Source organism: Chaetura pelagica, unplaced genomic scaffold, assembly GCF_000747805.2.
Source record: "Chaetura pelagica isolate M959 unplaced genomic scaffold, ChaPel_1.0 scaffold234, whole genome shotgun sequence".
Lineage (NCBI taxonomy): Eukaryota > Metazoa > Chordata > Aves > Apodiformes > Apodidae > Chaetura > Chaetura pelagica.
Window position 1 is genome coordinate 1,007,828 of NW_009952967.1, and position 19,229 is coordinate 1,027,056.

Here is a 19,229-nt window from a genome sequence, read left to right on the forward strand (position 1 = left end):
CTGCTGAAATCTGGACAGGACCAGTGGGGCTTCCAGCTCTGCCCAAATGCCTCTCCTCTGGGTCCTGTCTTTTTTCCACACCAGGAAGGGTAAGAGGGACTTGGCTGGGAGACACAGACTTGGAGAATTCAAATGCAGGATTTGCCCTGCTTGATGATTAATAAGGGAACTTGAGACGAGGCAGGCAGGGCAGATAGAGAAAATGAGAGATTAGCAATTAATACAGCATCCAGCCTGGTGCCAGGCGTTCCTGAGCGACCTCTGGCATCCTCAGGCGAGTGTTTTGCCTCGTGGCTCGAGGAGCTGCAATAACCCAGGGACTGGGGAGCTGTTGCTGAGCTGCCAGAGGAATCAAGGGACTGAGAGGCAGCTCTGGGTGGAGGGATGTGAGACAGAGGGGAGTTTGAAAGGGAGGAATGCAATAAAAGGAATAACGAGGATTCAGAGGCAGGGGGTTTTGCACGCCTGTGTGCACCAGGGTGGGGGTGCCCTGCGTGCACATTGTGTGTGTTCCCATGCCTTATGCGTGCCTGTTAAAATCCAGCAGCAGCCTAACAGCTGTGCTCCAGCTGTGCCCTGGCTGTGAAACACCACCAATGAGAGCAAAAATCTACAGCAACGTACTTTGCAGGGGTTCAAGCACTAACCCCAGCCTGCCCCTCTCTTTTTTTTTTTTTTCACAAAGAAGGGTTGTAGAAGGTGTATTAACTTCGGTAGGTGTGACAGAGCAGCAGCAATACCATGCTGGAAGAGGAGGTGGGACAGTGTATTGCAAGTATATGCTGGTCCATTGCTGTCCTTGTGAGCCTCAGGCCTGACCCAGCTCAGGAGACACTGCTCACTGGAGCAGGACTGTGTGTCCCTCATGTAGCACCATGTTGGAGGGATGTGCCGTGACCTCCAGCTTTCCCAGAGCTGATGGATGCAGTTTGAAAGGGGTCATTATTCAGTACGGTTTATTTTCTGTTTGCTTCACCATCTGTGTGTTCTAATGATGAGGGAAACCTGCATTCATTCCCATCCCAAAGCCAGCCAGCTGCTGGGATCAGTGATGGATGGGTTGCAGCATCTTGGAACCTTCAGGGCTGAGAGTACAGGGAGAACTTTTGGTGCTGTATCCATCTCTGGAGCACCTTGGAGAGCTTGTTCAGAAGATCTGTTAGGTCCTGAAGCATCAGGAGAGGCTTATGGGGCAGACATACCCCAAAAAGCTACCGTGCTGGTCTTTTGTGTGGGGTGGAGGGGAGCTCAGGTATCGCATCAGTTTTCAGAGCATCCATCTTGCCAGTTCTCTTCATGCTCTGTGTGCAGGGTGGGGAGCAGGACATGGCTGTGTAATATGTCCTTTATCAGCCTGGGGTTACAGGGCTGTGCAGGGGCTTCTGGAGCATTCAGGGAGCTTGGGAAGTGCAAAGGAGAGGAGATAGAGCTGCGTGTGCAAGGAATAAAAATCAGGGGGCTGTCAGCTTGTGGGGTGGGTGTCACGCAGGGGTTTCTACAGTGGTGGACGTGAGGGAAGGTGGCAGGGGTGCAGCAAGGCCTCTTGCTGCAAGATGCTGCCTCTTGCCTGCATCAGACAGGCGTGCACAAGATCAATTTACAGCAGAGGCTGAAGATCAGAAATTCTAGCAGGGTCTGGGGTGGGTGAGTAGTAAATTGATCAAAGGTGCAGAGGGTCTTAGCTCGCCGCAGTAAGCTGGAGTCAGCCCTTAAGCCTATCCAGTTTGGAGATGAGGGGGATCTTATTTCAGGGAATAAGTACCTGAAAGGGAATTGTGAGCCACATAGGGGAAAGGGTGGGGGGCTGGCTCGAGGGAGTGAAGGGAAACAGGCAAGGCTAACACCAAGGAGGTTGTTGTGGGGTAGGAATTCACCCACCAGGCCAGTGCAGAGCTGAAGCAGGGATGTCTGGGTGGGAGCTCACACCACCACTCTTGCTCCAGTTCAAAGCTTGGTGTGGGACGCAGTGCTGAGTGGGGCCAAGCCTGGCTTGAGGCAGACCCTGTGGGAAGCTCACCGCTTAGTTTGGGGGAAATATCTGTGCTGCTCCATGCCTCACAGCTCCCTCTAACTCCCAGTTGGAGGGACACTGGCGGGGGGAGCGCCTCCAACGGGGAATGGGGAAGAGGGAAAGCTGAGCCTGCTGCTGCCTGTCTTTCCCCTGAGATCCAGAGTGGCAGAGAGAGCCCCTCGCAGCCTCCTCTCTCTCAGCTTTTCTTCTTCCTCTCCCTTCCCTTCTTCCTCCCTCTCCTCTCCTTCCATTTGATGTGGAGGAGAGCTGTCTGCCATCCGCGTGTCTCTACCAAGAAGGGATCAGAAGTTTCAGCAAGCGCTCGGCGCCTCTCCTTTGATCCATGTCCTGAGGCCTGCTTGACAGTGAAAAAAAGCATGGAGACAAAACGACTCAGTCAAAGTGATTCCTGACAACTGTCTCCATGAGATAAGGAAGCTCTCTGTGTCTTGGGTTTTTTTTTTTCTTTTAATACCGCCTCTCCGTTTCCATAAGAAGCAGAGTCACTTTAAACCAGAAGAGCCAGCCAACAGCCAAGCTGCACAGAGAACAGGCAAGCAGAGAGTGCCTGGCTGAGCTTTATGATGTTTCCTGTCTCCCTTTCCATTCCTTTCCCTTTCTTTTTTTCTTATTTTTAATTTTTTTAAAAAACAAACCTCTTTTTTCCCCGTTTTTCTTCCCTTCCTTTCTACATGCTGCGTTATCCTGCTGCCTTACCCCAAAGCTGCCTCACCCCAAAGCTGCCTCTAATTATGCAGTTGCAGAGAAAGCCCAGCACATTTGCAGGTGGCTGGGACATTATTCAGCTCAATCCCAAGCCCAGGGAAATGCCTGCCTTTCCTGTGAGGTGCTGGAGGGGAGAGAGAAAGCCCTGTACATTATCTAACAATAACCAGTCCTTTTAGGGATCGGCAGCAGGCCTCATTAATAGCAAGGCATTATGCGCTGCTGGCCACTTAAGTGTCCTTAGAGCTGTTACCCTGCTGCTGAGGCCCAGATTTTTTTATCCTTGTTGTATTTTTCTTGCCTAGTTCACATCACTTCCATGGGGAAGTGTGTCCCCCTTTCACTTTTTTGCCTCCAGGAATGAGTTTGCAAGGACTCAGCGACATTAATCTTGGTGTGTGTGTGTTGACATATGGGGGTACAGGTTACGCTCTTTGGAAGGGGACTGTGCTTCCTGCTGGGGGGCCCCCAAACACACTGGGACAAATGTGATGTGAAAGGGATGGGGAGGTGGCCTCACAGACTGTGATGCTGAGGGCAACCTGACCTTGTGGACACAAAAGACAGGACCACCTAATCCAGATGAGGAAGCAGACGTGGTGTAGCTTTCCATGTTCCTGTGCTTCCCCAGCCCCAGCTGGAGGAGACCTGGGGTCCACCTGAGGTGACAAAGCTTGCCTTAAGCATGGGCCGAGAGAGGGGTTGGTGGCCGAGTGATCCCTGGCAGGATGAGGGACCAGCGCTGTGCTCAGGCGGGCTCAGGTGATGGGAACAAGGAGCAGAGCTGGTCCCAGCAATGCAGAGCTTGGCCAGGGAGTTCCTCTTCCCTCCGCCCACCATAATGAAGCCATTGTTGTAGCGTCTGCTCCGAAGTCAAACTCCATTAGCGTGCAGGGTGGGGGGTGGAGGGAAGTGAGGGGGGACACACAGAGATTCCCTTCCCCCTAGAACCACGCTGTGCTGCGCTGATAAACAGTAAATATCGGGGAACAGGATTTCCACATTATCTGAGCGCGGCAGAAAATCAAAATTTCAGTCTAAATCCGAGGAGACGGAGGCTCATAAGCTCCTCCAGCTGATACAGACGCCGAGCCCAGGCAGCAAGGCTCAGGAGGCACAAAGTAACATTTTTTAATTTAAAAAAAGAAAAAATAAAAAAGAAGAAAATAAAGAAAAAGAATGAATGAGAAGAGAAAACCAAGAAATATTTGGGGGCAGAAGAGGTGGTGCGAAGCAGAGCGTTGTCTGATGGTGCAGCCCTTTTCTGGTGAGGAGATAAATAGCTGGGTGGATCAGGGAGGATACTGTCCATCTGATGAATTTTCCAATAAATGGCTCTGGCTCAGCCAAGTGTTGCTTGGGGATGGACCTGTAGGACACAACCAGCTGCTGATGGCAACAATGAGTGATTCCAGATGATTACAAATCCAGCTCCAAATTAGGAGCCGTATGACGTCTCCCAGAGCCTAAAAGCCAACACTGGATTCAGCATCTCTGATGGGAGTGTGGGTCCACTAGCTCTGGGCCATGTATGCTGCTAACAGCACCTCTGTGCCCCGCTCCAGTCCAGCAAAGAGTGCAGAAGCCACCCTGGGTAGGCCCCAGCTTCTGCCTTGGAACTTGTATGTTGCAGCAATGCCAAAGCTGCCTGGAAACTGCTTCTTGAGGAGGCACAGGGTGCCCTAAAAATGAGCAGCAGTGATGAGAGGTCAGAGATGGAAGTGGTCACTGGTATTGCAGTGGAAAGGGGATGTGGTTCTGCCAGCTTCTGAAGGAATTTGCTCCCTCTTTGTGGCCTGGTTTCATGGTGCTTTCTGCTCTCCTAAGGAGCAAGGTGGTTTCAGCGCCAGATAGGGCTGGTATTCTTAAGGCATTTAGTTTACCTACTTGATGTGTCCCGGACATTGTTGCATCCTTGGCTGGATCCACGCTCTGTTTCCTGATCTCACCTACATCTGAGACTCCAGAAGAGCATTGCTCACTGCAGAATCTGTAGCTCCAGGTTTTTAGCCGAAGGGAATGCACATTTCTATACAACTCCAGAGGCTTTGAGCTATCCCTTGGGCTTTTAGTCATCACTGCTTGGAGCAATGGAGAAGAAAAAGCAGAGACCATTGCAGAAAATGTTTTCTTGGCTTCTGCAGCACCCATTTCTGTCCTGCTCCTGTCCCTAGGCCACGGGCTCATTAGAACTCAGAAAACAAATTCCTGCCTCTGGGCTGCTTCCTTAGCTCCCAGTCTCTCCCCAGCTTCATTCCCTACCTCATTTCTATGTCCATCTACAAAGTGACATCTTTCATGCAAAGGATTGTATGTTCTATATTCCAGCTCCAGCAGGTTTCTAGTATAAGTTCTGTCCATACCACATAGGGCCATCAGTAGAGCTGAACTCCCACTATTTAGTTTTCTTCCAGGCAAGATTCAAAACTCTCCGTAACTTCAATGCTTGAGTGACTTCTGCTGCCAAGAAAAGGAGGAGGGGACTTTATTTCAGATGAGGAGGAAGCGGGTGTAACAGATGCCTGTTGGAAACACCAGTCTTTTGTACTGGCAAACTAAACTGACTCGCACTCCTTAAAGTATGGGAACTGACAGTGTGCTGGAGCAGGATGTCCAAACCCCTTTGCAGTGTTGGCTCAGATCTTGTTCTCTCTGTTCTCTCTTCTCTTCGGTATTGGGGCAGGTGGAGAGGGCTGGTTTTCCTGATGTATTTGTCTTTTGCCTTTTCCCAGGCGTTTACACAGATACCTCAGAAGTCCTAAAACTGAAAATCTGAAAGTCAGAACTAGGGTGGCATCTTTCTGGTCACATCTTCTGGGTCTGAGGTCAATGCCCAATCCCTGGAGGTGTTCAAGGCCAGGTAGGACAGGGCTTTGTGCAGCCTGATATAGTGGGAGGTGTCCCTGCCCATGCAGGGGGGTTGGAACTAGTTTATCTTCTAGGTCCCTTCCAACCCTTCTATGATTCAGTGGCAGCAGAGTGGCTAAGCCGTTATACATCAGCTGAGAATCTGGACATACATTTTGAAGGGCGAGTGCCCCACGTCTCTTAAAAAAATTAAGATCTTAATCCCTTTCCTTAAGATCAGTATTTCAAAATCCCTTGGCATGCATGCAGGGCTTTCTCCTGCAGTTTAGCAGAGTTAGCAGTGCCTGAGGTTTCACTGTTTGAGCAGCCATCAGAACAGAGTTTTGGTCTCCATTAACTACAAGAAAGGCTGATTTAACACTGGAACATGTGCTGGTTGGCACGCACTGATGGATCAAATATATCTCACCCAATGCAAACCTCATTCTGGGGATATACAGAAAGTCATGGAGATATTTGACTTTAAATATTCCAATGTATTTTACTATCCAACCTCTTTTACCTACAGCACTGAGCCTCACACAGCTCTAGCTCTCAGGCTGTTGGCCAACCCATTGTGTGCTGTTTTTTCCCATCACACCCATATAATTTCACCAGCTCTCCAGCTATCTCTCCCAGCATTCCAAAAAGGTTGACAGTCCTCCCATCAAACCCACCTCTTCCTCCTTCCCCCACCACTCGTAACCCAGCTCCTGTGTCTCTCCTTGCCTGCTCACCTTGCTTTATTCCACCCGGGGTCTCAGAGCTGCAGTCCCTGCAAGAGGGTTTCTCAATCCACTCAAGAACTGCAGGCTTGTCTGGAGGGCCAGAGGTCAAGCACTAGCAAGTGTTTCTGTTTAGTTCCAGATACCAGCCTGACAGGTGGATGCCTCTTGATTAATTCCCAGCTCCCCTAAATGCTCCAGTTGTCATGTGTTGTGGTCCCATTCAAGCCTGGGCAAAGGTGGGGGGAAAAAAGGAGAGTATTGGAATGTGTTGGGTTCTCTTCAGTCAGGCTCTTCCAATGGGTCTGTGGCCTGGAGGACCTGCAGATCTTCACCTCCAGCAGTCATCATGCTGACAGTGCTTTCAAGTAAAGAAAGTACCACCAGAAACCTTCACAGTCCCCAGTTCTCCCAGTTTGGCTGCTGTGGTGCAGTTTGGAATGAACTACATCTTTTTGCTACTCTAGAGTGATGCAGATGTCCAGCTGAGGTTGATACAGTCCAGAAAAATAAGGATTTGGGGTCAAGGGAGCATCCTCATCATCTGAGCTGACTTGTGCCCTTAGAGGTAGTCTCTGATGAGGTTTGTGAACTCTGAATGGTGCAAGGTCTGCCTGCTGCTCAGTGTGTCATCAGCTGGTGTTGGCTCCTGACCAGTACCAGCTGTGATACTGTGATGTGGGACATCCTGAAGACAGCAGAGTCCCACTGTAGTCATCCTCCCTTTCAGCCTGGTAACACAGAGAGACCATCACCCAAATTCATCCCTCTTAACTAACACACTTCCACTAGGAGCTCACTCATGCTGTGTAGGGACAAGGATCTTCAGAAAACAAGTCAGAGCTCAGAAAAGCTGAATTAGTCTTTGCTGATGCCACGGAATATGGAGAGATTTGTCTTGATTGGAACAAGCTAGAGTCCAAGTCTAAGGAGTTCTCCCTCGTTCTCTCTCATTCCCTCTTTCTCTCTTATACCCTCTTTGTCTCATTCCCTCTTTTACACACATGGGTTTGTAACTCTCCCCAGAAATGCTGGTAATCTCACCAGAAAATCTCTGCACACATCCATGCTGGAGGAATTCCACAGGTTTCCTTAGCTGAGTGAGTTTCAGAGAGCAAATAAATCCCATTTACCTAGTTACTGCTTCACAAGTTCCTGCCACAGGTTTCAGTGAATGAGCTTGAGAGGGAAGGTGGCTTAAAATTTGTGGCAGCAGAGGTCTGCAGGTCATCAGGTTCATGTCCCCTGCTGCTAGCTTAGTTGCCCAACCCTGGCAAACTACTCCCTCTTGTCTGCAGTGATTTCCCATCCATGTGACAGGGAGAGTTAGTTCAGACCCACTGCTGGAATGTGGGGAAGCTAAAATCAGAAGGGGCTACAAAGCCACTGAGGAGCAGGGACGGACACATCCAGCATGCTTGAGGTGTTCCAGTCTCAAGGAGGAAAACATCCAGCAATGCCGAGATGCTATGGAAGCAGCCAATGCCTGAGCACTATTTTTATTTAAAATCAAAACACCCAACTTATTAAAATTTTGCCCAGCTGCATCTCTTGCTTATTCAAATACTGCCAATTTCCGTGGATGTCATATCAGCTCCCAGCATCTCCCAGCCTCAGTGCCTGGGTTATATTGGAAGAGAGAGAGAGAGGAAAAAAAACTGCAAGCAAAATAAAAGCTGCTATCTGACAGAATCTCTCCTGGGGATCTCAGTTATTTAAAAAAAAAAAATAAAAAAATAAAAAAATTTCTCTTAGCTGGTGTTTGTTGAATGTGCAGGAGCCATAGGCAAATTTTTGCTAATTTTGTGCATGCTTTTATCATACTGGTGATTCACTGGCAGCTTTATCCTCCGATAAGTGGATTAGTTGTTGAGCTAAACAAAAAGGTGTTTGACAACCAGGAAGCTCTAAAGAACATATTTGTTTTCCAAAGAATGGAGCTGTGTTTGTTGCTCAGTGCAGTGCTGGGTGTTGTGAATTTCATTAGCCGAAAGGAAAGGCCTCAAAGCTTTTCTCCCTCACACAAGACAGTGGTTCAGTAGGAACATCTCCCTCTTATCAGTGGAAAGTAATGTTTATTTTTTTATTTGCTTTGGTCTAGTAGTTTGGCCCCTGTGTGATGCTGATTAGGGAGTGACTACTACTGTGTCCAGTTCTGGAGTCCCCAGCATAAGAAGGACATGGAGTTCCTGGAGAGAGTCCAGAGGAGACCACGGAGATGATCCAAGGGCTGGAGCAGCTCTGCTCTGGAGACAGGCTGGGAGAGTTGGGGTGTTCAGCCTAGAGAAGAGAAGGCTCCAGGGAGACCTTAGAGCACCTTCCAGTGCCTGAAGAGGCTCCAGGAAAGCTGGGGAGGGACTTGGGACAAGGGCTTGTAGTGAGAGGAAAAGGGGTAGTGGATTAAAAAGGGAAGAGGAGAGATTGAGGTTGGACATAAGGAAGAAATTCTTTGCTGTCAGGGTGGTGAGAGCCTGGCCCAGGTTGCCCAGGGAAGCTGTGGCTGCCCCATCCCTGGCAGTGTTGAAGGGCAGGTTGGATGGGGCTTGGGGCAACCTGGTGTGGTGGGAGGTGTCCCTGCTCATGCAGGGGGGTTGGGACTGGATTATCTTTAAGGTCCCTTCCAACCCAAACCATTCTATGAGTGACAGCCCAGGCACACACTAGCTTCATTTGGGGTTAAGCATCATGGAGCAGAACCCTGTGAGTCACAGTTAGACCCTGACTTGTAGGGCTGGGAGCTAAAGCAAGGGTACAGAGAGATAAATTGACTGAGTGGAAGAGAATAGGGCTAAAATAATGAGCTTAACTTTATCTGAGACTTTCATCAGAATATCTGAGCATCTCATCATCCTGGGATGTGTTTCTCCTTATGGTACCATGGGGAAGGTTGTTATCTCCAAGGCCAAAAATGGAGCCACAGAGAGTTTATCCTGCTTAAATATGAAGTAGGAACCTGAGACTTTGTCAAGGCCCTTTGCTAGCTCAAAAGGCCTTCTCTGTAGAAGTGCTTCATATTGAGTTGCTTTTTTTTTTTTTCAATTGTATGTTTATTTTCAGTCCTTTGGAGCCTTCCCTTCCTCCCTCCCCACCCAGGCGCTCACAGCCCTTTGACCACACTAGCCATGTGCCTGGGAGATGATGGGAATTTTTCCCTCTGGGCTGCCCAGATCTTGGAGACAATCCCAGTGGTTAGTGCCAAGCTCTGCCCCGCCCAGTGGGTTCTCCCTGTTAGGAACCTTGTGGTGATCAAGAACAGAGTGCTCTCCTGGCCTCTCACTATTTTCAGTTCAGAGGATTTCCATAAGAACGGTGGTTTGTCTGTCTATCTTTGCTTGGTAGACCTTCTTCCAAGTACTCATCCAGACTCCTCTTCAATCCACACAGCTCACCATCCGTTGTTTCTGGTGACACGGAGTCCCCCAGGTTGACTCTCCACTGAGTGAACCACCCCTTCATTTCCTTCATATTTCACCCGTACTACCTTCATTCAAGGGCTCATTCTAGAAGTGATGCTGAATAGTCAATTAATATTCACCCTCTTAATGTCATTTGTGACTTCTCAGGCTGCCATCAAATCCCCAGGGCCCAGGGAGCCAGGAGAGGAGCTGATTGATTCCAGCCCACCTTCACCAGTGATGCTGATGGTGCAGTAGCTTTCTGTTCCCCCCTTGCTTGGGCCATGGCAGCTTTGCATTGAGGCCCTTGGAAGGAGGGATTTGGGTTTGGAGAAGTGCAATTTGTACTTAGGCAAGGGTTGGAGGCACCAGCTCAGGCTTATAAATTTCTGTGGAAGCTACTGATAGCAGTGGGAGATGAGTGTCCTGTGGAAATGAAGCATCTTTCTGCATCCTGATGCCAACAGTCAGTTTGGCATCAGGATGCAGAAAGATGCTTCGCTGTCCTTTTGAAATAGACACAACATTGGTGATAAAAAGAACATAATCCCAGTGCTTGAAACAGATAGCACCATCCCTTCTGACATTTTTAGGAGCCCACAGAGATGGAAGGATAGTCAGCCACACCATTCCCATCCCCTTAGCTTTACCCAGGCAACGGCCGGAGGTGAATCCAGCTTATTTTCCGCAGGCAAGGGGCTCAAAGCCACGGGCTTTTCCCTGACAGCAGCTCCTGTCTTCGGTGTGTGTGTGTGAAAACAGGGAGAGCTCATGGTGCCGTGAGGGGAAGGGGGAAGGGCTTTGAGCAGATCTGCAGCCACCAGCAATTGCTCTCTCAGCTCTGGCATAGATGAAACAGGGGGAGGGAAGGAAGAAAGGGGGGAAGCCGGCAGTGGAAGAGTGAAAGGTCCCCAGCTGGCTGTTAGTGGCATCTGCACTCAGAGTCCAGACTCCAGCTGAGAGCTATTTCACTATTTATTTACATGTAATTATTGCTATGAGGTGCAGATATTAACACTGTCAAGAGCAATTTGCCCTGACATTTTTCACTTGCTCTGTTCCCTGACGTTTTGAGTTGGGTGGGATTTTTTTTTTCTCCCTCTCCCTCGCCCTGCCGCAGTTTCGGCAGCGCGGGGCCCAGGCTTTTTAATCCACTGCCCTTCGCAACTCATTAAACTTTGAAATTTAATTTTGCCCAGAGAGGAGCCGAAGCTGAGGGAGCATCTCCCACCCCTCCTTCTCCCCACGCTCTGGCCCCCTCCACCCATCTACAGCAGTTCAAGCATTTCCACTCTAAACAAACCAAATTTACCGGTTGCCGCGTTTTCAATTGGAATGCAATCTCCAGCATTAACCTTTGCTTTCGACGCTGCATTTCAAACACAGAAAGGTGCCCAAGCGTTTATTAGGGGGAGAGTTAGAAAGTGCACGGTGAGAAAGCAAATGCAGAACAAATATTCTTCTGAACCACTGCCCAGACTGGCACAGAAATCACAATTCATTTCTGCAGATGTGTTAGTGTCCGGTGACCATTTCCTACTTCTTTTAGCCTTATTTTTACTCCCTTCCCTTCAACCCACTCCTGCCTAAACCATCTGATTTCAATAGCTGGTGACACTTTAAATTAAGACTTCCGGCCTACACTCAAGCCCTGATTTAATGAGACAGTTGTTGTATGTCATCTAATAAATACCAATTGTGCATTAGAACTTCTTTGCCAAGCAGGAGCAGGGATGTGACAGGCACAACTCACTGCAGCCTGCATTTCTTCTCAGCCAATATGGTGCTTGTAATCACTTGGCATTTGGTTAATACACAACAGACCATATTGCAGCCCGGCAGAACTCCAGTCCCATCTTAGAAACCAGAAGGAAAAAGCTAGGGGTGTATGAGTGTCTGGACTGAGATGGGGAGAGAGTATGTTGTTTAGGGATGGAGTAAATGCTGAGTAATTCATCAGTGCCTGTGCACGGTGAATTTTTGGAAGGGATTAATGAATAATTCCAATTTCTCCATTTTACCTGCAGCACCTGAGGCCCTATTTGGGGCCTAGGAAAGCTGGGGAGGGACTTGGGACAAGGGCTTGTAGTGAGAGGAAAAGGGGTAGTGGATTAAAACTGGAGGAGGAGAGATTTAGTTTGGACATCAGGGGGAAATTCTTCACTGTGAAGGTGGTGAGAGCCTGGCCCAGGTTGCCCAGGGAAGCTGTGGCTGCCCCATCCCTGGCAGTGTTGAAGGGCAGGTTGGATGGGGCTTGGAGCAACCTGGGCTGCTGGGAGGTGCCCATGCAGGGGGGGTTGGGACTGGATTATCCTTAAGGTCCCTTCCAACCCAAACCATTCTATGGGATTCTATTATTTCTTTTTTATTCTTAAATTTGGGTCTGATTTGACTCCTACGCTCTTGACTTTGCAGAGGAGTAGATTCAGGAATCCACTGCCTTCCCCTTCTTGCTTTTTTGGGATGGGAATAAAAAGAAAGCCAGACCTCAGGGGAGATGGCCAGTCCCTAGATCTGAAATATCCAGTGCTTTGGGGCTTTTGGATTGGATTTCTTGTTTTGTGCAGTGGGACATCTTCCTGGGCTGCAGCACTTCTGTTTTCCAGCACAAATAAACAAAAAAACTTCAGCTATCAATCACCAGGCTCTGCTGTGTGTCTATAACATGCTCACCCTGCAGCAGAAAGGATAACTGAGATCACTGTGGATAAGCGGACAGGTTGCTGGGACAGTTTGAAAACAGCAAAATCGTTTCATTTCTTTTCAACACCCTCTGGAGACTTTCTTTTTTTTTCTCCTTTTATAAACAAAGGGACAAAACTCTTGCAACTGGATATTTTATTTTCAGTATCTTTTTGTTACAAATCACAACATTTTACTTCATTTTGATCTTTTGATCAAAAGTTTGCATGTGTGCTTGCATCTCTCAGCCACTTGCTTTCCATTTGCATTTATCCTATTTGAAGGGCTTCCTTTCATGTAAAAGAAAATGTTATTTGTCTTTTTTCATAATGTTTATTCATCTGCTGGCGACCTTTTGCAAACCTTTTCTAGAGGGACTTGTAATATCATGCAGAAGCTTAGTAGTATTTTCATTTCTGCAGGCTGCGTGTTTAAATGTGATCAGAGCCCAGCATGGAAACTCAACATTTTCTATTCTTAGCTCTTCCTCCCCATCTCTCTCTACTGTCCACCCTTTTTCTGTATGGTAGTGAAACAGAACTGATAAAACCATTCCCACCTTTGGAAAACTTCCTTCTATCTGCCAGGGAAAGGCCTATAGATACACTAAAGAATTAGCACTGATGTTTATTAGTTTTTACTTTCAGTTCCCCTGATTTCCGTGGTTAACTTATTACAAGGCTGTTTGGAATGGGGACATCAACCTTGGCTTTGGGATGGCATTGAGTGAACAAGGGAACTTTCCTATCATCTGTTCTCCTGGCTCATTTTCCCCCTCCTAAGTTGGGAGGTGGCAGCCGTGCTCTGCTGGCTGCTGATTATAAATACATGAAAGCAGGTCACAGAAATCTCTGAAGAAAGAAGAAGGTTGCAGAAATGACACATTTCTGCTTTTTCCCTAGGTTAAACTGTGGGTAACATGTGCTCTGTCCTGCTGCTTTCTCAGGGGTGTCTGAAGGGCTGGGATGCTGAGCTCTCACTGGAGTTCAGGGGGCTCAGCTCCCTGATAAAGCAAGCTCCAGACTCCTGGGCTTTTTTGTGTGGACAGGAGGTTTTCCTCTCTACATAATGACCAGGGGAGAATTAATCAGATGGGTGCTTTATTATCACTGGCCCAAATGCACCCACGAAGCTCAGGCACCAGCTGGTACATACATTAACTCCAGTTTTGCTTCATCTTGCAGTTTTTAAGACAGTCTCATAATGGGGCAGGGATGGGAGGAGACAGGACATGCAGATTTTCTGAGGATCTGTTAGGTCCTAACACTGTTCTGAAGCCAGGGCAAGGCTTAGAGCACCACCCAGGCAGTGGGCTTGGTTTTGGGCTTCAGCCTTTCTGCTTTGCCTGTGGCCTCAGCTCTGCATCCCCTTCCCTGGGGTCCTAAACTTGGTTCCAATTCCTCTTGAAGCCAGAGGGTGCAAAGCAAGGAGAGTAAAACCATGCCCAGGCTACTGGTGTGTCCACTAAGCAATCCCCCCAGCAAAGGGGACTGGGGGAACTGGGAGAACTGGGGTGTAGCAGGAAGGGGGAGAGCAGGAGGTAACCATTGATGTTGTCAACGCTGCCAAGACTTAACGTATTGTGAGATATGGCAGCTTGTTTGCACGGGTGTTAACCAGCCTCTCCTGTCCCCTTCTTGTCACTGCCCAGTCCCTGCCACAGCCAATCTGTGTCCTAATCTCCATCAATTAACAAGAAACACTTTCACCCCCTCTCTCCCCACACTCCCCCAACCAGACACCCACCCTGAAGCCTCGGATAAAGAGGAAGGAGCCCCCCCAGCCTCGACCCTCTCCCCCTTTACTTTCCACTAACTCAGCGCAACCAATTAGGCATCTGACACCCGTACTGGCTGACAAATTGTTTCTGTCATCTGCTTTCTGTCTTTCATTAAACGAGAGGCGGAGGGGGGAACTGAGAAGGGGAGGGGGGGCTGGGAGATGTGATCTCCCATGCTTAGCGAGGCCAGATACATTAATTACAAAACGGCCATTTGCAGCATGAAAATGCATTAATTAAATTTATGCAATCATTATCTTTAAATAGTCATATCTTTAAAATAATCAGCCCTTCCTGAGTCTTCCCTCTTCTCTGCTAAGTATTTCTAATCCCTTTCCCACCATTTATCTTTGAATCAACAGTGGCTTGTATGCTTTTAAACTTCTGCATGCAGGAGATGCCTTAAAAACTCTGGTCGAGTAATACTAGGGGGTGATACCTTCACTCTTCCCCTTGCAGTGATGAGGAGAGGTGAGGGGCACAACTGTGCTCAGCAAACTAGAGGATGTGCCATTTTTTGGAGGCTTTTGATCAAGATATTGTCATTTAAGAAAGAGCTTGGACCTCAGCTAGGAGTTGTAGGGTTAATGTATAAAGTTCTTTGCTTGCATTTGTAGAGGAGATCAAGCTGGATGCTGGTTTACATACCCACTTAGTAAATGTATTTCTGTTTTCATTTGGAAGAGGTTTAATTTTAATGAGGTAATGACCTTTCCCTTTGGCACAGGCACAGCTACCTTGCAGCTGTGTATCTTCTTAAAAATCACTTAGTTCAAGGCAGTAAATGATGTTCGTAAGAAAAGCAAGGTTTTAAATATAGGCATTTTGCCACGCTAATGCTTAAGATGGCTTCTTCGTGGTTTCCTATTATAATTTTAAAAAACATGTTATTTTGGAGTCGTTGCAGATGTAGCCAAAATCAAGTTGTGCTGGACAGGAAAAGAAAGTGCAGTTAATGAGGTGTTAGCCCAGGAGCTTCTACTTTTATGCTTGAGTGTTCAAAGACTTCACCTGTTTGTGAGGGCTACTTGAATAATCACTGTCAACTTATCAAGGTTTGTGCTGCTCCTCAGCAGACCCCAGGTTCAGGAGTGTCAAAATACTCAGGGAAGAATTAATCTCATCCCCTGCTTAAGTAAGCACCTATAACACCAGAGGAAAACTTCAGTCCAAATAGCTTTTAAAGAGCTGGAGGACTCCAAGAGGGATATTTATCTTAACTCCAATCCTTTAGGGCTTTCTTATCGCTTCTGGTTAAAGATTTTGTTCTGCTCTTTGTGTGTCTGCATCGTTTTTAGTAAATCCTACATGGTTTTTTCCCCCTATCTGTAATGCCTAGTGGGCCAGCGTCCAATTACATGGGAGGTGATGCTGTGATATTTGGATCCAAACCTTTAGCTGTGTTCAGCTTGAGTTGAAGGGAAGCTGTAGCTGCCCCATCCCTGAAAGTGTTCAAGGACAGGTTGGATGGGGCTTGGAGCAACCTGGTTTAGTGGAAGGTGACCCTACCCAGGCAGCGGTGTTGGATCTTTAAGGTTCATTCCAACCCAAACCATTCCATGATTCTATGAAAAAGAGGTCCTGACTGTGAAAGTCCAGAGCCTCAGGAGATCCGAACTGAGCTGATGTGCTCCCAGACAAGACTAGTGATCTAAGTTATTCATTAAGGTGAACTGAAAAGAGAAACCCTCACCTTAAAAAAATGCACCAAGCTCCCCCTGGAAAAGCAGGGAATGGAGGGAGGAAGCAAGCAAGCAGCAGAGGAGCTGGCAGGAGGAAGAATTCTGATTTTCCCTTTCTTCCATTCTTTTGCCAGCTCGAGTTGTGAAGTGGTTGGTGCTTGCTCAGCCAGCCCTGCACTTGCTGAACTTATCAGGGTTATTTCATCTCCCCATGACCTCTCCGCATTTAGGATGGGAACGCTGGAGGCATTGGCTTTGCCTAACTGGTGTATCTTACACTGCAGTTAAGCTGGACTTTAACTGATTACAGCCCTTGATTGATCAGAGAAAGAGGGAGGGGAAGAAAAAGAGGAGTCCTGGAGCAGATACAGGACTATCAGTGCACCAAGCAGCTTTGCCTGGGGCTGGGATATGCCACTCGGGGGGATTCTTTGTAGTGCAGCTCCTTTCACATTTATAGAGGCTCCCCTCCACCTTCCAAAAAGAGAGAGACAGGGAAAAGTAGGAGAAGGGGGACAGGGAGGAGGGGCATGAAGCAGACTCAAAGGATCTCAGGAAATCTTGTTTGGAAGCAGTAAGTCAGCACCCGCACTCCATTACCACTGTCTGCAGGGGGTTGTGATAGTGAGTGAGCACTGAGCAGCTTAGCTGAGAAACTGAGGGGGGGGGAATAGTAATAAAATCAAATGAGAGAGGGAAATGGAAAGGGAGGAGGGGAAGAGGAGCCCTTTCTGTGAATTTTGGTTTGGCTTTGTTAGTCTCTGCATAGGGCTGCTGGAGAGAGGAATGACGGAAGTTTATAAAACAGTTTTAATTTGCTGGGATGGAGCTGTGCTGGGTGATCTCCGTGATTCACATCAGGCAGATGCACAGCAATAAGTTTAGGGCTGATTCAGAAGAAACCTTTGTGTTTGTTTGTGTATTTCCTGGCATTTTGGATCTCTCTTTTTGTACCCTGCCTGCCATCAGCATGTCTGAGCTCACCCAAGAACAGACAAATAGATGCAGAATAAAAACCACAAGCAGTCACCAATCCAGCCTGTTTTCAAAGTCAAACCTAACATGAGTCCTTCTGCCCGCTGGGAAATGTTAAGGAATTGCAGTTTTCCATGGTTGTGCCTTTCTGCTTTCTCCTCCCAGATGATTTTGTGAGTTCCAAAATGCCACAAGCAAGATTCATCTTCCTGCAATTAATACCCTGTGTAAAGTTGCCCAGAGATGCTCCCTAACTCAACAAAGGGATTTTTTCCATGGAAACTTTCCAGTGTATTTCCTTGGCCTTCACAGAGAAACATACACATGAAGAAAAAGAGCATCAGGGTAGAATTTGCTTGTGGTGGCTTCTGTAAATGGAGCCCACTACCTGGAAATGAGGAGGATGGGGTGGCTCAGTTTGCCAACAAGCACATTTGGGAAGAACTGGCTGTTTATATATATATATATTTATTTATATATATGTATAAAAATTGCAGTAGCAAACCTGATTTCATCAGGAAAAAATACCTCATGCTTAGGTAACAGAAGGTGAATAACGATGTCTGTGGTTAGTGAGTAAAAGTGCCCATTTTCAGAGGGGAGACACTCAGCAGTGCATGAAAATTAGATCCCTTTCAAATTTTCAAGGTGACAAGGAGCTTGTCAGGCGTTTGGCTCAAGTGTCTCCCGTTTCTGGAAGGGATGAGCCCATGTCTCCTGATTTTGCTTACTAGTGAAATGGATGCCCATAAAACTGGGACCCTCCTTTACCTCAAACAGCCCCCACTGGCATGGCATGTCTTTTTTTCCCCCCCTCTATTTATCCAGACTACTAAAAACTGCCCTCTGCTTTTATCTGATAGTAGAGTTTGGTGCCCTAATGCCAGGGATAGTGGCTCCTGTTTCTAGCTCAAGGACTTTTGGATGTAATTGTCCCCCCCATTCCCCTTCAAATTCCCCTTCTGCCACAGGATTCCTCACAGCCCTTATTGGTTCTATAAACCCGTGGTGCTTCTCATTTCCTCGTGTTATTTCCACTGCAAGAACAGCCCACTTCTCTTGCCCAGAACATCCAGATTTAAGCAATTTTTCTTACCCTTCTAGCTAAGACCTTCCCATTCTTTTGTATAGCTTAGAACCTTTTCTTTAGACCTTCTCCATAATTTGTACATCTCTACAGAAGCAGGGTGCCCAAAACAAGATGCAGTGCTCCAGGTGGAACCTCACCATAGCCTTGAACAATCAGGTAATAACTTCCCCTCGCCTTTTTTTTTCTAATCCTCCCCTCGTGCAGCCTGCATTGGTCTGCTTTGCTGCAGCTCACCATTGCATCCCCAGCTCCATCTCATCCCCAGCCTCTTCCCAAGCCCTCTCCATCTTGAGTGTGTGGCAGTTTTCCATCCAGGGTCATTTTAGGACAGAAATGCTCATTTCCATTTCACTCACTGTGTCCTAGACCGCTCCCCTCTGGTATCAAAACATCCTTCAGATGTTTTAAGTCACTAAAAGGCACTGATGATATTTCTGAGTTTATTGTTCACTGCCAAACTGTACCACAGGCTCACAGTAACCATTTCTGACCACTTTGAATGGATCTGGTATGATCTGTCCCATATCTGGTATGATTTGTCCCTTAGACATGAGGAAGAAATTATTTAGCTTGAGAGTGGTGAGACACTGGAACAGGTTGTCCAGAGAAGCTGTGGCTGCCCCATCCCTGGCAGTGTTGAAGGGCAGGTTGGATGGGGCTTGGAGCAACCTGGGCTGGTGGGAGGTGTCCCTTCCCATGCAGGGGGGTTGGAACTGGATGATCTTTAAGGTTCCTTCCAATCCAAACCATTCCATGATTTATGACATGCTTCAGAAAGGATTCCATTCTGTTCCCAGCTCTGCTTCTGACACACTGTGTGGCCTTGGGAAAGGCACTTTAGTGGCCTTCACATATTTTCCAATGTAATGGTGAAGGATATTAAAATTAGACATTACTGCTATGCAGCAGCAGCCACACCAGCCCCTTCCTGTAGCAGGAAGGACTTGTGAGATGGTGTTAGCTTGTATTCATGACACCGTTCTCTGTAGCACTAGTAGCACACTGAGGGATGGGTCAGAAATGCCTGGGTAGATGAGGCAGTGGAGCATCATGTTTCTTAAACTTTCACTCACAACAAAATAGAAGTAGCAAGTTAAATCACCTGCTCGTTTATGCCAGTGTGAATCAGGACTGTGCTTGAAACCAGTGAAGTTATCCTTAAGGAGACCCTGAGCTGGGCTCCCCAGGTCAAGATGGACAAGGAGCTACTGGAGAGAGTCCAGCACAGGGCACTGAGATGCTGAGGGGACTGGAGCATCTGCCTGTGAGGAAAGGCTGGGAGAGCTGGGGCTGTTCAGCTGGAGAGGAGGAGCCTG

At 47.8% G+C, this 19,229-nt stretch overlaps 1 protein-coding gene across 4 annotated transcripts in view; it reads left to right on the forward strand.

Annotated features, from left to right (window-relative positions):
- The window catches only part of PAX7 (paired box 7), a 109,292-nt gene that overhangs the window by 77,476 nt on the left and 12,587 nt on the right, over positions 1–19,229 (forward strand). Inside the window, exon 8 of one of the 4 annotated variants that reach the window (XM_009995749.1) lies at positions 18,004–18,069. The exons of the other annotated variants lie outside the window; for them this stretch is intronic. Within the exon in view, the coding sequence (XP_009994051.1) occupies positions 18,004–18,069 (66 nt within the window). The remainder of the gene's footprint in view (positions 1–18,003; positions 18,070–19,229) is intronic. 4 annotated transcript variants of the gene reach the window in all.